Genomic DNA, 16,474 nt, shown 5'->3' with positions numbered 1-16,474 from the left:
ACCACCCAGCTAAACTATTAGTACATTAGTACATTAAGTCCTATACATTTAGAATGTAGCTCTAAATGATGGCCTGTAGTCTAAGTCCGTATCTGTATGAGTGAAAGTACTTAACCTCTGTTATGGTGGCCATTATGTTTGTCAGACTCTTCCTACCTTCTAATCACCATGGACACCACCGGTTTTCTCCTGTGCGGTCCCCAGTTTTCCAAAGGCTTGACAAATTCCCTTTTAATTTGCCTTATAATGAAACAGATCTGAATATCTGTGTTATTGTTTTGTAGCTTCAACACTGATCCCACCTGTAACCAAAGACCTAGAGTAATGCAAGGTCATACATTGTGTCCTATATAGAGTCCTATAGAGTCCTATATACAGGCTCTAGTATTCTGATGGTGCAGAAGTAACCAAGGCAAAAAAGCATCAGGCTTAGGCACTGCACAGTTGAAGTCCTTTCCCCATCAGTGGTTGCATCATATTTGTATCACATGTGAACCCCTGGATATGTTCTTTCAGGTGGTAGGACCACTGGGTACAAAGCTTTGTCAGTATCGGGGTCCAGTCATCAGTAGTCAGGACCTAAGTGGCATATGCCAGCCACTCATTCCTCCGAGTTGAAGTTTTCTGGCCAAAAGCAAAGAAAGGCAGGTTTTAGTCAACTGAGTTTAATGCTACTAAGCTTTCTCAAGTAACTCATGGATAAAACCCCTAATTCAATTTGTGGGCCTTAGAGCCAAGAAAGGGGGAAACCACTCTCTCTCTGCAGATCAGCTGCAGTTCACAGAAACTCACCTGCCCTTAACAGAGGGAGGACAGTCAAGGTATGGCTCTTCCGTCATTTATAGACACTTTCAGATCTTAATCTGAAAGTTTCTAAAATTCTCAAAGTTTTAAGTAAGCAGCAATATGCATTTCAGGAACATTTGAGCCTTTAAATCCTTTTACTAGGTATCTGACTACTTAAAGATAGAGGAAAAATATACAATGGATTAGTGATTTTGCAATTATGCTGTTATTTTTATACAACCCAACTGTGTAATTCAAGACTTGAAGATTTTGGCATTAATTGACTTGTGCATCAAATTCACAAGAATATAAATTCCCACTTCACTGTCCTAGGAGGAAAACTACTGCCAAGAAATGCTCCAGCTCTCTTTAGTAAGCAGCATGTTAGGAGGGGAAAAAAATGTGGAGCCTTTTAAATACGGGAAATACAGGGCGCCTAGGTGGCTCAGTGGGTTAAAGCCTCTGCCTTCAGCTTAGGTCATGATCCCAGGGTCCTGGGTTTGAGCCCAAATTGGGAATCTCTGCTCAGCAGGAAGCCTGTTTCCTCCTCTCTGCCTACTTGTGATCTGTCAAATAAATAAAATCTTTAAATATATAAATATGGGAAATACATACTTCGACTGTTACATGGCCTCCCCCTTAATAAAAACTCAGGCTAATCTGAGTCTTCAAACATGCTAAACATTTTTGCAGAGATCAGACACAGGATTTTGTTGTTTGGATTTGGGAACACCTGGATAAGGCTATAGCCGTTTCCTTCATATTGTGAATGGTTCAAAGTTCAAGTTCTGCAAGAACTTTTTAAATAGGAATCAGATCTGCAGCTATGAACAAGCTTCAGTAACAAAATGCGACAAATACACACCTTATAGATCAGCTACCACTGACTTTTTACAGAAGAGTCAGAACAGGCATACCCTTAGTCTAACCATAGTCACTTTAATACACCAAAAATAAGCTTAAATTCTGCATGAATGATCAATGTGATGACTGGATGACATTCAGAAGCATGCTATAGGACCAGAGAACATAGGTCAATACTTACACTTAGTTAAGGACTACTGAGGTTGAAAGCTGCTTGACCTATGGAGTGGAGAAGCAACAGGTGACAGCAACAGAAGCAGCAGTGAGGAAGTACTTAGCTAGGAGTGGGATGGAAGGTGCACAAGAACTTCATGGGGTAGCCACAGCTGACCTGACCCTCAATTGGTCTGAAATTAGGAAATGGTGCTTGGATATACAGCTCTCCTGCAAAATGAGTCGTCTGCCTACAGGATACATCTTTTCCAGCTCCAGCCTTGTGACTGAATTACCTACAGGGTTAGGTTCTGGAAGGATCTGTATAATAGGACCACAGCTACAGAGAATCATCCCATAGGTACTCCCAGAGAATGACAGGTTCAAAACCGCTTCTTAGTTTTAGGTGTTTTTAAAGGCTGAATAAATGAGGGTGGCGGGAAGACGGTTTAGTGAAAGCTATAGCAGTGTTTCAGAAGGCAATTCACAAGCTCTCCAAATTTAAGAGATTGCTCACAGGCTTAATACTTCAGAAAACACCTATGCAGCTAGATATGCCTTGGGCAAATTACAAGCTCTCTGGGTCCCCACATATTGTCCAACTAAGGAGATGGTTACATTTTTCCTGAACATTTAGGTACAGCATTCTATAAGATTTCCTAGACATGTTTTATTTGGAACATTTACCCGATTAGGGCAATTTGAGTCATGACTTTCATCTGTTACAGTACATTAGACCCCTGGAAACTGGTTTTAAAACTAAAGTTGGCAGACATTACACCTGAAATTCCTTACCACTTTGGGATTAAAAAAAGAGAAAAGAAAAAAAACCCGCATTCCTTACTGAGGGGCAATGTGCCAATCCTTTGTTTTTCATCAATAGTGCGTTTCATTAGGCCGACTCAGACCAGGAACTACTCACCTACAGCAACTCTACAAAACTGCGTACCTTCTCTAGGGTTTGGATTTGATGTCCTAGTTTTCCAGCGGTATAGGAAGCTTAACTTTTTTCTTATTATTCACGAGGAAAATTCCTACCCCTTCGCCCTAGTGAAGACTTCAAACAGAAGTGTCCAGATTTCACCCACTTCGCCTAAGTACACAATCATTTACACCCAGAGAGAAGCCCAGCTCCAGCTGAAGCAGGGGGACAGGAATGCACCATGGCCGTTAGAAATTAAAGTTTATGGGAGTTGCATACTAGCCTGGCCGAAAGGGACCCCCACCGGGTGCAGCCACCGCACAGCCGGCACCAGCGGTGAGTCTCACTCCTGCCAAGCTGACAGCTTCTCCCGACGGGAAAGGGGGCTGGGGGAGGACGCGTCCTCTGCAACCCGAAACCCAGCCGGCTCAAGCACGGTCTCCCCCCGCCCCCGAAAATCCCCTTGAAGCTCAAAGACCAACAAAACTAGTACCCGCGTTGAACAAGGGCAGAGGGCAAGCGACCCGGAGCTCTCCCGGGAGAAAAACTCCGGAAAGGAAGAAGTGGCGGCCGGAGGCAGCTGGTCCTGCGTGCAACTCACCTTCTGCTGCCTCCGGGCCATGTCGGTGGGCTGCTTAGCGTTGAAGGGGTACGCGATGCACCTCACCACGAAGACGTAGAGCTGCAAGCGGATCCGTCGCTCCTGCTCCTCGTCCAGCTGCCTCTCAGGCTCATCTCGCCCCTCGCTGAGCACCGAGGGGCTGGGGCTCACCGGTCTGGCAGCGCTGCCGCCGCCCGCGCGCCCCGGCGTGTCCCGCCGCCCTTCGCGAGCCGGGGCCGGCGGCGCCCGCTGCGAGCCGCCGGCCGCCACCAGCACATCGCGGCTCTCCTCTTCCAACCCTTCGTCCGACTCCTCTTCGCTGGAAGACGGGTCCAGCATGGTGCTCGGGGCGCCCCGCCGCTCGGCCCGCGGCCCCCAGGCGCCTCAACCCCGCGGCAGCTGCGCCTGCCGGTCGGAGGGAGCCGCGCGGCTCGCAGCCGCGGTCGCAGAGCGAAAGGGAAACTGGCCGGAGCTTTCCGGACACGTCGAGTTGGAGACGGAATGTTTCCTTCCACCAGGGCGAAAGGGGCGGGCAGCAGCCGGAGAAGAAGAGGGGGAGCCGCCGGGATTAAATAGGCGGAGTTAGCGTTGGAGGTGAACATGAGCGCCTCGTGAATTCCTCTGCCCGCCCGGGGCCGGCCAACCCCGTGATCCTGCCGCGCCGGTGGGCAGAGGCGGGGCGGCTCGAGGGCCCGGGCGCAGGTGGGGAACCTGTGGCTCCCACAACAAGCAACACGTGGAATAAAATGTTGAGCGGGCGCGGGGTCGTGGAGTGCGCGTGCGCGCGCCGCGGCTGCTGCCTGGGCCCAGGTGCCGGCTACCCGGGCGCGCAGTGTGCACGGGCGGGGAGGGGCTGCGTGTGCGGGCTCCGAGTGCGCACACCCGGGGGTGCTTGCACGGCCTTGACCCCCACCCCACGTCCTTTTTCTTCCACCAGACTCCCGAGGGACGGGTGGACGGAGGCCGGACAGCTTCCCCCACCCTCCGCCCCGCGCAGGAGAGGAGAGGGGACAAAACGTCTTTCAGACCAGAACCGGATGCCCAGGCTTGAACCCAAGTGCGTAAAAGTGGGACCTGAGCCGCTCGCCTCCACATAACGTTGGGAAGAGACTTTGAAAAGTCTCTCGCTCTGCTCAGTTTGACACTTTTGCTGTTAGTCCAAATTATAAAGTCAGAGGAACGTTCTTGACAAGGGGAAGAAAAAAAACAAAAAACCAAAAAACAAAAAACACGCCAGGCTTCCTTTTTAAATTGTTTTTATTCCCGCAGACACATGAACAAGATAGATTTTGTATTTGCGAAATGGCACTCAGGTTCAGCTCACACATAACCGGATTATAGTGTAGGTTGGGATGCGGTTGACTCAAAACAGGTTGTGCAGCCGCAGACATATATCCAACAAATATTTGAGCCCACGCCCGGTACCCAGTACTGTTAGCATTTGGCCGAGCCCGCGGAGCACACGGACAAACACTTGGTCGTTGTTGGTTCTGGCCTCAAGTGGGCGTCTTGAGGCTGCACCTGAAGCCTCTTATCTGCCCAGATTTTTCGGTCCCACTGCCGGAACCACCCGGGAGTTTGTTCTGGTGATTCTGTTTCTGATGTACTTAATCCCGAGAACGGGGAGGGGGGGCGGGTAGGAAATCTAGTGAATTCAACACAAGGTGCGGGTGCTGTAGCCAAGCTGGCAGAAGGATTATGGAGCGAAGGGGAACCTCTGAGCTTGTCTACTCTGTGGCCAAAAAAGCAGTCTTTCAAGCCACTTCCACCGTTAGGTACACAAGAGAGAGGCTTTCCTTCTGCATTTACTGACATTCTCCCTAGATGGGGGGGGGGGGGGGGGGGGAGAAAAAAAATGAAAAAAGCAAGGAGGTATTTACTCCTAGGGACTCTTGCCTATTTATCAATCCTTAATGGATGCCCACAGTGATAAAATGTTCATTGAGGGCATTACTACTGGCGGTTTTCCAGCTGCTGAGGAAGAGGAAATCTCAGAAACTGGTTTAAAGATAATGTTTTATGCTTGGCAGGGTGAATAATAAATGGCAAGCCTACCCATTAAAGTGATAGTATCTACTGCTCATATACACAGCAAATTACTTTTGCGAAGTTTTGTAAATGTGCCCATCTAATATGACCAAAGTAACCTTTGGTTAAAAGGTGATGATGGGGTGGGGCACCTGGGTGGCTCAGTCGGTTAAGCATCTGCCTTCGGCTCCAGTCATGATCCCAGGACCCTGGAATCGAGTCCCACATCCGGCTCCCTGCTCCACCGGGGACCTGCTTCTTCCTCTGCCTGCTGCTCTCCCTGCTTGTGCTCTCTCTCTCCTCCCAACAAATATATAAAGAAAATCTTAAAAAAAAAAAAATGATGATGATGGTGATATTGACAATTACCTTTTATGGGCTTTGTAGCCATGACTGCACAAAACCCTTTATATACATAATGTCATTCATGTTTAGTTCCTTTGTACAGATAAGGAACCTGAGACTTAGAGAATCCTCTTCCTACACAGCTAACTGTTGGAACAAAGTCCTTTCTAGTTCCAAATAGTGGCTTTTTCTATTATAATCTGATTATAAGTCAGTATATTAAATGTATTATTTTTTAAACTGATAACTAAATAAGAGTATAATTTCTAGCAACATAAAAGTATAATTTAAATATAGCAGCTTTATTGCCCTTATTTTTCTTACTAAGAAAGGTATATTTTTGTTTCCTTTTTTAGTTAGTTAATACTACTTGATGTGTTAGCTTATGATTCTCTTCCTACCAAAAATAGTTATCAAATTAAGGGTTTTTGAACCCTTGGGGGACCCCACTAGAAAATATCTAATAATTTTTAGAATAAGCTCTACAGTGTTTTCTCTATGAAGATGAAAATGGTTTAATGGGCATAATTAAAGAAATATCCAAAAAGGCAACAAAGGACATGTTTAAGGATTTTGTTAATTAAACATACATTGCTTAAGAAACTAGCATATGTTAAAACCATGCTAAGTATATTTAGAAGGACAACATATAGTCTTGGACCTTAAGTTTGTAGATTGAAGAATGACAAATGAAAAAATAACTTATTTTAAAAAACAAAAAACACATGTTGATATTGCAATCTGATAATTGTTCTAATAACCCCAAAGATATGGTAATACAGAGAACTACCTCATACAGGACAGAGTAAGGGAAGGATGCTGACATACGTCTTGAAATATGATTCAGAGCTACTGGGGTGAGAGCACTGGAGGCAGGAGGAGCCATGTTTGCAAAGGGGTGAAATTGCTCGCACATTTGGAGAACAGCAAGTAAAGTGGCATGCCTGAAGTGAAGGATATATATGAAGATGGAGAGGGTGAGATAGAGAACAGGCAGAGACAAATTTAGCATTGAGCAGGACAGTGGGCAGGCATCTTGTTCTTCTATGTCATGCTTTGGAATTTAAACCATATCCTGATGGAATCAGGGATATACATAAAGGGTTAAGTAAGGTACAACCTAAGGTGATCTGTAACTCGTAAGAATCAGTCTGGAGCACGGTAAGGGCAGTGAAGTTAGTAAGAAAATCTGGTGGAGAAACAATGAGGGCTTGAGTTTAAACAGGAGAGAAGGGGAAGAGGGAAGCTTAAGAGATAGGCAAAGGAATAATCAGAACATGGATGGGAAGCTGAGGAAGAGGGTTAAGGAAAGAACATGGTTCTCAGCTTGGGTAATCTGACTGATAATAGAAGAAATATGGACTTCTACGAGACATATAGGTTTGGAGAAGCACGAAGTTTTGAGGAGCCTATCACAAAGATCCTAGGCTCAGCTGGAGATGCAAAGCTGGTACTCAAACCTATTAGGGGAAAAGGGAATTGTCAGCATATTAGTGCTCGTGGAAGCTACAGATACAGATGATTAGGGCCAGAAATCGTGTATTCAGAGTGAGAAGAAGGCCAAGGATGTGTCTCTGAGGAACCCTCCCTGCCTTGCCTCCAATTAAGGGATGGTTCAAGGAAAAGGAACCTGAAAAGACGACCTGATCATTAAAAATTAATTGTTCATGATTAATATTTTTAATTTTGTGCTTACAATTTCTACCTTAAATATTACCTTTTCAGGTCATTATAAATCAATTGATGCTCCCAGATAATTAAATAAATGATGACTGATTGGTTTGTACGATTTCATAAGACTATGGTTTGTACAATTTCATAATATAACACTATGATTGGTTTATACGATTTCATAAATATACAAAATACATATGAGCTTATTCAATGATTCATTTTTACTTTTTTCAAGGTGAATATAAAAACAAATTGAACTTTTACTGCTTTTTAATGAAACACCTCTAATGCTAGGGAAAGATGAATGCACAGTAATAAAATAGAATATAAAATGTGTTTTGGCAATGATATTTAAAGAAACAGGTGTGTGACCTGAATAGCTATAGGTGGCCTGTTTCCTGGTAGAGAGTTGATTTGTGCATTTGACCTGAAAGGAAGATATTAACTCTTTCAAGTCACAGATGAAATCATTCTTTCATTGAACAGACATTTTTGTGGGCACCCACTCTAAGCTATGCACTATTCTGAGTAGATAAAAACAATAAAAGTTAGTCCCTGAGGCAATGCATATGAAACAGACATAAGCAAAATAAGAAATTATGGTAATATATGCTCTTACAGTAATAATGAAAAAATTCACAAAATATTCCCTTAACTGTTTTGGAATGGGGCAGTCTATTATTTTTTTGTAGTCTAGTTATCGCTAAAATATTATTACAACAGAGAGAGGAATCTTTTTCAAGTCAAATAGAAAGACCAGTTTTACAAATATGCATGGGCAAACTGTCAACTCGCAAACCCAGCTAAGAAAAAGAATATGCATTTACAGAAGTCAGAGAAGAACAACAAATTTAAGGTGAGTATTTACATTTTATGAGGCAATAATCCTCCTGGCAACCTCATTTAAATCCCTTTCCTCTCTTTGCTCAGCTTTCCCTTTCTCTCCTCTCTGGTTAGAATTCAAGTCTAGCAGAGAATTGTTCTAGGACTCCCCTTTTTACAGATAATGGGTTAAAAAATATGCAAATGATTAGCACAAATGGACCAGGATATGAGTAGTTCACACTGATTGATACACAGACACATGCACACACACACACAATATAATCAAAGGATTAATTTGTGAAGATTAAATAAGATAATGCATGCGAAGTACTTTAAAAACTCTTTGATACAGAGCAAATGCTGAGTATTTTACTGTTATTAAAATTGCTTTATTGTTTTTTAATTTTTTTTCTTTTTTAAAAATATTTTATTTATTTATTTGACAGAGAGAGAAAGCACAAATAAGGGGAACCGTAGGGAGAAGGAGAGGGAGAAGGAGAAACAGGCTACTTGCAGAACAGGGAACCCAATGCAGGGCTCATTCCCAGGACCCTGGGATCATAACCTGAGCCAAAGGCAGATGCTTAACAGACTGAGCCAGACAGGCACCCTAAAATTGCTTTTTTCTTTAGCTCACTGCTAACTATAGAACTACAGAAACAAACTGTAGATAGGATAGTAAATGATTCTATGCATTTTTATTAGGTTTTACCTAACTTAGAATTTGTATTTCTAAATTATTTGTCTTGAAACAACCAGAATAAAGTAAATTCCAAATACGTGTTAAGGTTTTTTGTTTGTTTTCAGAAAGAGAGAGAGAGAAGGCAACCCTGAGAGTGGGTTGGGGTAGAGGGAGGAGCAGACATCCTAGTGAGCAGAGAGCCTGATGCAGGACTCATCCCAGGACCCTGAGATCATGACCTGAGCCAAAGATAGATGCTTAACCAACTGAGCCCTCTTGTTAAGGTATTTTATTAAGATCTCAGAGATTTCATAATTTTTGTAAGAAGGTCTGACCTCACAAGCAGCAGCTACTTTCCTTCTGTTCCTATTCAATCTGTGGGCATTCATTAATGATTGGTTACAGTTTTGTTCTTTAAGTTTCCATTTTGTGAGAAATTTGGAGGAAGTAACAGAAACGAATTGGTTGTGAAGTACAGAGGGAAAAAGGTAGAAGCATATTGTGACCTATGTGCTCAAAATGTCATGAGAAAAGTCTTACATTAACTCAAGATATATAATGTATGTGGTGATTATGTTTTCCTAGAGAAGTGGGCATTTAGCCTAGAAGACATATTTGTGTTTTAAATGTTAAGAAAGACACAAACTGAGTTTTTTGTGGCAATGGATAAAACCTAGGAATTATGCCCACAAATGGATAAAGCAATAAGTAGAGGTTTTTTCCCCCTAGCTTTCATCGTTTTTTTTGAACTTACATTGACTTTGTTGCTAAACGCATTTTCTGCCAATCAATAATATTTATTGAGTGCCTATTCTATATTAAGCACTATACTAAGACACTGTAAAGACAGCTTTGCATTGATTGACTAGAAATACAGCCAATGAAAATTCTGCTACTGTAAAAAAAAAAACTTATACCATTTCAATAATAATGCTCAAAATAATCAAACCAAATTGAGATAGTGTTCTTATTGGAGACAATTATAAGTGACAGTCAAATTATATTACATGGGAAAAATAAAGATATTTTTACTAAATGCTATTACTCTGGTCTATGGCAGAGATTAACAAACTTATTCTCAGGACCTATTTACACTCTTTTTATTTTATTTATTTTAGTCACCATATAGTACATCATTGGTTTTTGGTGTAGTGTTCCATGATTCGTTGTTTGTGTATAACACCGAGTGTTCCATGCAATATATGCCCTCCTTAATACCCATCACCGGACTAACCCATCTCCCTACCCACCTCCCATCTAAAACCCTCAGTTTGTTTCCCAGAGTCCATAGTCTCTCAAGGCTCATCTCCTCCTTCAATTCCCCCCTTCATTTTCCCCTTCCTTCTCCTAATGTCCAGACCTATTTATTTATACTTTTGAAACTTGCTAAGGACCCCAAGACCTTGTGGTTATGTGGACTATATTTATTAGTATTTTTAATATTAGAAAAAATGAAACTAAAAAAATTTAGAAATAGTTCTTAATTCATTTAAACACAATAATAACAAACCTATTATATAACATAGGTTACATATTTTTATGAAAATTACTGTATTTCCAAAATAAAAAGCTGGGTGGGAAGAGTGGCATCGTTTTACACATTACAAATCTTTTTAATGTCTGACTTAATAGAAATCATGTAAATTCTTGTATCTGCTTCTACATTCAACGTGTTGAAGTATATTATCTTGTTTGAAATAGATGAAGAAAGCACAATCTCACATAGATATGCAATTGACAAAGGAAGGGGTATTTTAATGGCTTTTTTATGTAATTGTGGCTATTCTACTTTAATATTACCCCAAAACTCAACAAGCAGTTGTTTAAGATTAGTTGCAATGTGGAATCCAAAACCACATCATTAATAAACCTTTCTCACACTGGTTCACTGGGTAATGTAAATTGTCCAAAAGTCAACACGTTTTGTTAATTATATAGCACCCCTTAAAAATTACCTTCATCAATAACCAGCAATCTCAGCAAAAAAAAAAAAAAAAAAAAGAGTCATTAAGTACCAGAAAACTACCAAGCTCACAATTGCAGACAGAAGTTTTCCAAATTCTCATTTTTGCTTGAAAGCTTGCATTTTATCACTGGCAAAATACTGTCAGTTGTGACAAGCTCCCTTCACTCATGTTTGAGCAAATGTCTGCCCAATTATCTAAGTATGGATAATTATAATTTGTTTGTCAAGTTGTTCTCTCCAGTAAAAATTGTGTTCTAGGAAGAAGCAGCTAGTTCAGCTTGCAACTCGAACAGTCCCTTCTCCTCCAGATGACTTCATTAAGATGCAGAGTTACTTTTAGGTATACCTCTCATTTCACATCACAGAATATTTCTTTAAATGCATCCCCAGGGGTGAGATTGAACAAAATTAATACTTTTTACTTTTTCATCAGGAATATTTGTTTTTTTGTTTTTTAAAGATTTTATTTATTTATTTAACAGAGAGAAAGATCACAAGTAGGCAGAGAAGCAGGCAAAGAAAGAGGAGGAAGCAGGCTCTCCGCTGAGCGGAGAGCCCAGTACAGGGCTCAATCCTAGGACCGTGAGATCATGACCTGAGCTGAAGACAGAGGCTTAACCCACTGAGCCACCCAGTCACCCCTCATCAGAAATGTTAAGTGATACTAGTTTTTGTTTATCTTCCTCCTGTGAGTGTATGCAGGTGACGAACACCATGATTACTGGTGGATTTTGGAGCAATGGCCTTAATTCACACTAAAGCTCCACCACAGATCCACCATCACTTCAGTGGCATTTGTGTGATGTCAACCTGGTGAAAACAACAAGTGACATTTTAATATTCATATGAAAACATTTTCAATCTCTTTGAGATGCCATTAGGGATACTCAGGGGCTTAAGGACCATATTTTGAGAATGTTTAGTCTTCAAGTTTCTGATTTTACTATTGTATAACCCACACGTTGTTACTCAGCAAAATCTACTCACAAATATTCTTCCCTCTGCCTGATTTTAAAATAAAGTAGGTATTACACTATGTTGAACAAATGTACCCCATGGATCTTATTACAGGTAAAGGTATTGCACGTGAAAATATTTAAAAATATTTTAAATGATCAGATCTTTAAATTTTTCATATATTTTATGCAGTCTCTCAAAAATTAAAGCATTGTATTAGCAAGATATTTCTAGAATATTAATAAATAGTAATTTCTATATAGATAATATAGATATATAGATATATATAGAGAGATATATCTATATAGATAATTCTACATTTGATTTAAAAATTTAACATATAATATAGTGTCTTGGATCTAAATTTTAACATCATACTATAAGTCCTTTAAATTTCCCTGGGTTTCTTATTAAGCCATAAAATATCTGTCTACATTTAAGAAGTAAACATAAAAATATGTATGTGGTATGCTTAGAATTTTTCTACTTTATGTTCTATTTTTTTCCACTAATGTGGACATCTAGGAATAAGTTAATTTTATTAATTGGTGACAAGTTTCCATTTGAAACAAAATTTAAATATTTAGATTCAAGAGTCTGCCTTAAATAGAAAATGATTCTTAACAGCATATTGTCAAAAACTATACTGTTTGGATAAAGCCAAAAATTCTATATTATTTGTCATCATCATAGTTTTAGATCTCACTCTGAAGTAAATAGCTTGAAAATAAAATCTATATAAAAACAAACCAGTAAGAACCTCTTTGCTTACACTGATCTTTCTATACAATTTAGTTGTGGGGAGAAATGTGTTAAAACCAAATAGAGAGAGAGTGTGTGTGTCTGTAAATTATAGATCCTCTCTACTATAAGATTTCATATTTTTAAAACTTTTTTAAAAGATTTTATTTATTTATTTTACAGAGAAAGAGAACAAGCAGGGGAGAGGGAGAAGCAGGCCCCCGCTGAGCAGGGAGCCTGACATGGGGCTCGACCCCAGGACCCCGAGATCATGACTTGAGCCAAAGGCAAACGCTTAACCCACTGAGCCACCCAGGTGCCCCAAGACTTCATATTTTTGCAATTAAATTCCTGTGGGGCCTTTGCTTATTAAAATAGGTCCTAAAGAAATAAATGTTAAAATAAGAAGAATATTATTTAAAGTCATAAAGCATGGATGAGCACCAAGGAGTCCAGAGCTCCTAAAATTGTAGGCAAAATGTATCGTATCTATGGACTGTTTTCCTAAGAAGAGGTTCCAAAGCTTTTATCATGGAGTTCAAGACACCAAAAAGCAAAGAATCACTGAATCTCTATTTTATAGTAGAGTAATTCTGTAAAATCTGAACAGGGTAAATCATGTAATGTCAAAGGCCCATACTTGATAACTAAGGTGAACTTATGTTATAGATATAAACCATGCATACCTAACTATATCTTAACAATTAATTGGGGAGTTTTGTTCATCAATTTTTCTGTAATCTCCTTAAACTGGCTTTGTGTTCCACATTGCAATAATAAGGATTGTTAAGGAGCATTTATTCAAGAATATCATCTAAAACCTAAACATAATAATGGATATACATTACTTATGAAAACATTTAAATACTAGATAAACATAAGGGACTTTATTACCAGTTACACAGTATGAGCAGAGAGTTAAATAGGTTTATTATCACCTAAACTCGGCATTCTTTAGGAAGTGTGACTCATGGCTAGTAACACTTCTACTTCTCAGTAGTTCTGTAGTTTTAAAGCATCTTTGCAAGGTGATAATCAGTGACATTGCAGTGTCATTTAGAAACTGACAGTATCCTGGGCTTCATATCTTATTTCACAAAGTGATGAATTTAGACTGTAATGAAAGTTGCTTATTTTCTTTTTATTAGAATTCCTAATTTGGGGGACACCTGCGTGGCTCAGGTGGTTAAGTGTCTGCCTTCAGCTCAGGTCATGATTCCAGGATCCTGGGATCAAGCCACACATCAGGCTTCATGCTCAGTGGGGAGTCTGCTTCTCCCTCTCCCTCTGCCTGTTACTCCCCCTGCTTGTGCTCTCTCTCTCTGTCAAATAAATAAATAAAATTCTTTAAAAAAAAAAATTCCTAATTTTGAAAGGAAAAAGAATTACAAATCTCAGTTTGTAACTTCATTTACCGTGCCATCAGAAACACACATATTCATATATGCACACATACATTCAGATTATTCAATTCTATATCATGTTTCTTTGTTATGTTAAAATAGTCTTCTTCTACAGTTTTTTTCTGGTAAAGATTTCCCTTCACAAACTCAAAATGATTTGTGCATTTCCAAATTTTACAAATATAGAAATATCCATAAGATGGTGCTGTATCTTTAATTTGGTCAAACACTTGAATGCTAAAATACATCTTTTACAAATATGGTTAAAAGACTAGGTTATCATTTAACCTGTAGTAAGTCTTATTCTGTAGAGATGTCAGGCTAAGTGTAACCAGAATCTTTACATACTGATTTTTCATATATCACACAATTGCTAAAATAACTTGATCCCAGATTTAGTCACCAACTCTAGGTGAAAAAAATAATTGAAATTCTCATTTCAACAGACATTTTCTAAAGAACAGCCACTTCTCACATACCATGTTAGACAAATGAAGGAGTTGAATTATATACTGTATCAATTTCTACAAGTTTAACAATAGTCTTTAAAAGTCCTCTGAAATATCCAATTTGATGGAAATTAGAAATGACATCACATGCAAGCACTTCCTTTCAAATGTTGAAGGACTATAGAGGAACTAACTCAATAATTTTCTCTATCTAGTAAGATTATTTACCCAGTAAGAGAAAGGTAATTTAAGATATGCTAATTGTATAATGTGTTTCTGATTTAGGGTGATGTGATCAGGAGAAGTAATAGCTCATATCCTATTTAATTATCACTCATAAGCAGATTTAATAAAGAGAGTACTTAAAAATTGGTTACAGGATCCTTTGTGTTTAAGATAAACAATCTTATGCCAAAGGAATAGAAACCATTATAGATAGGGGAGATGAGTTCCTGAAAGGAATTATTTGAAGTCTTGAAGGGCAATAATGTAGGTATATTAAGGCAGGAACCAAGTCACAAAAATCTCAAAATATTTACTGCTATAATTTGGGGGCATATTTAATTTTATGGATTGGCTTTTCTGTCAGTTGCTCAAATTTTTTTCTCGCTTTGAATAGTGCCATCTTCTGATTGACACCATCATTACACCTTGGAATCTAATACGATGCTGGAGTTTTATAAAAAACTTTGAATAGATTAGTCATCATCATGAAGTACTGTACTAGTAAAAAGAAGACAGCCTGAGACAGGCAGGTATCACCCATTCCGACAGAGGGATGAGGGAAGCAGGTGGTGCTTGAGCTGAGATCATAAGGATAAGCGTGAATTAGGAAGTGTCTTTCATAATATGTTGAGGACTTGCTTCAAAATTATCTGGGCTGGTGATGGGGTGGATGGTGCCATAGATGAAATAAGATTAGTATTGCAAGCATAAATATGTTTGAGAATTTCAATAATGGGTGTGTGTGTGTGTGTGCACGCGCGCGCGCCTGTATACATCTAGATCTCTATAGTATTTCGGGCAGAAAGGGGGATGTATTTAAAGGCTCTGAGACAAGAAGGAATCTGGTTCGTTCCAAGTCCCTGAAAGAAGGCCAGAGTGGCTGGAATGCCCAGAACTGAAGCCAGATAGCCTAGGGCCCTGTGGACCGTACCCAAGATTTTGGCCTTTATCCTATGAGCAATGATGGGTGTTAGGCATCAGAATTATATACATATGTTTTATTTTTATTAAAAAAAATCATGCAGGCTGTACTCTAGAGATGACAAGAGGGCAAGAATAGATGAAGGCAATGACAAAAGGGAAAAGGAAATAATTGGAAAGAAATATAGGAGTTACAACTGAAGTAACTTAAAGAAGAAATGGGTATTACACAAAAATGAGAGGAAGCTGTTAAGGCGTCCCAAAGTTTTGAGTCTGTACAACATTAAACTTGAGAAATTCTTTTAATTAAGACAATTATTCTTATCTGTGGTCTTGGTCTTTCTCAAACCATGGAATCTTGAACAATTCTGTCCTTTATTTTCTTTTTCTCTCTTGAAAAAAAAAAAAGTTCAAAGTTTCTACTGAAAAGCTAAATTCTTCCTTTTTAGTTTCTATTTCCTCCAGAGTCTGGGGACCTTAAAATAAGTAAGTTTTTTTGAATAGACTGAAATCAGCTTTAATACTCTGGATCCTGTCCAAAAAAATGAGAACATCATAAAGTCATATTTCTGATGTTTATTTCCCTTATCTTAGAGAGTGTCCAAGTCAAGAATTGCAAACATGTGGTCTTCGAATAGATAGCATAGATTTTCAAGAAAGGAAGCAAATCTTTATGAAAATCTACAGCAAGAATAATGAGAAATTTGATCTCCTTTCTTTCAATACTAGGATTAGTTTAAACTCTTCACATACTACTGGTACTGATAGATTAATTACATTCCTAATGGAGGCCAAAAATGGTTCAGGATTAGGAGTAGCTATTAAAGGATTTTTTAGCTGAGACAGAAGGACTTTCACTCGAAACCCTCACTGGAGACTCTCATAGGGTGAAGCACTCACTACAATGAAGGATACTTAAGTAAAATTTATTG

The 16,474-nt window shown here is 39.4% G+C and overlaps 1 protein-coding gene and 1 long non-coding RNA gene across 3 annotated transcripts in view; one reads left to right on the top strand and one right to left on the bottom strand.

Annotated features, from left to right (window-relative positions):
* Positions 1 to 3,860, bottom strand: part of CADPS2 (calcium dependent secretion activator 2) — a 453,461-nt gene extending 449,601 nt beyond the window's left edge. Inside the window, exon 1 of the mRNA XM_082692417.1 lies at positions 3,327 to 3,860. Coding sequence (XP_082548543.1) covers positions 3,327 to 3,665 — 339 coding nt within the window. The 5' untranslated portion in view covers positions 3,666 to 3,860. The remainder of the gene's footprint in view (positions 1 to 3,326) is intronic.
* A 4,007-nt stretch (positions 3,861 to 7,867) lies between these two features.
* The window catches only part of LOC309844900, a 33,445-nt gene continuing 24,838 nt past the window's right edge, over positions 7,868 to 16,474 (top strand). For both annotated transcript variants that reach the window (XR_014300952.1, XR_014300953.1), the window contains exon 1: positions 7,868 to 8,229. This is a non-coding gene — a long non-coding RNA (uncharacterized lncRNA). The remainder of the gene's footprint in view (positions 8,230 to 16,474) is intronic.

This window comes from Mustela nivalis, assembly GCF_964662115.1.
Source record: "Mustela nivalis genome assembly, chromosome: 12".
Taxonomy (NCBI): domain Eukaryota; kingdom Metazoa; phylum Chordata; class Mammalia; order Carnivora; family Mustelidae; genus Mustela; species Mustela nivalis.
The sequence above is the reverse complement of the archived record's forward strand: the minus strand, read 5'-3'. Positions and strand labels throughout refer to the sequence as shown.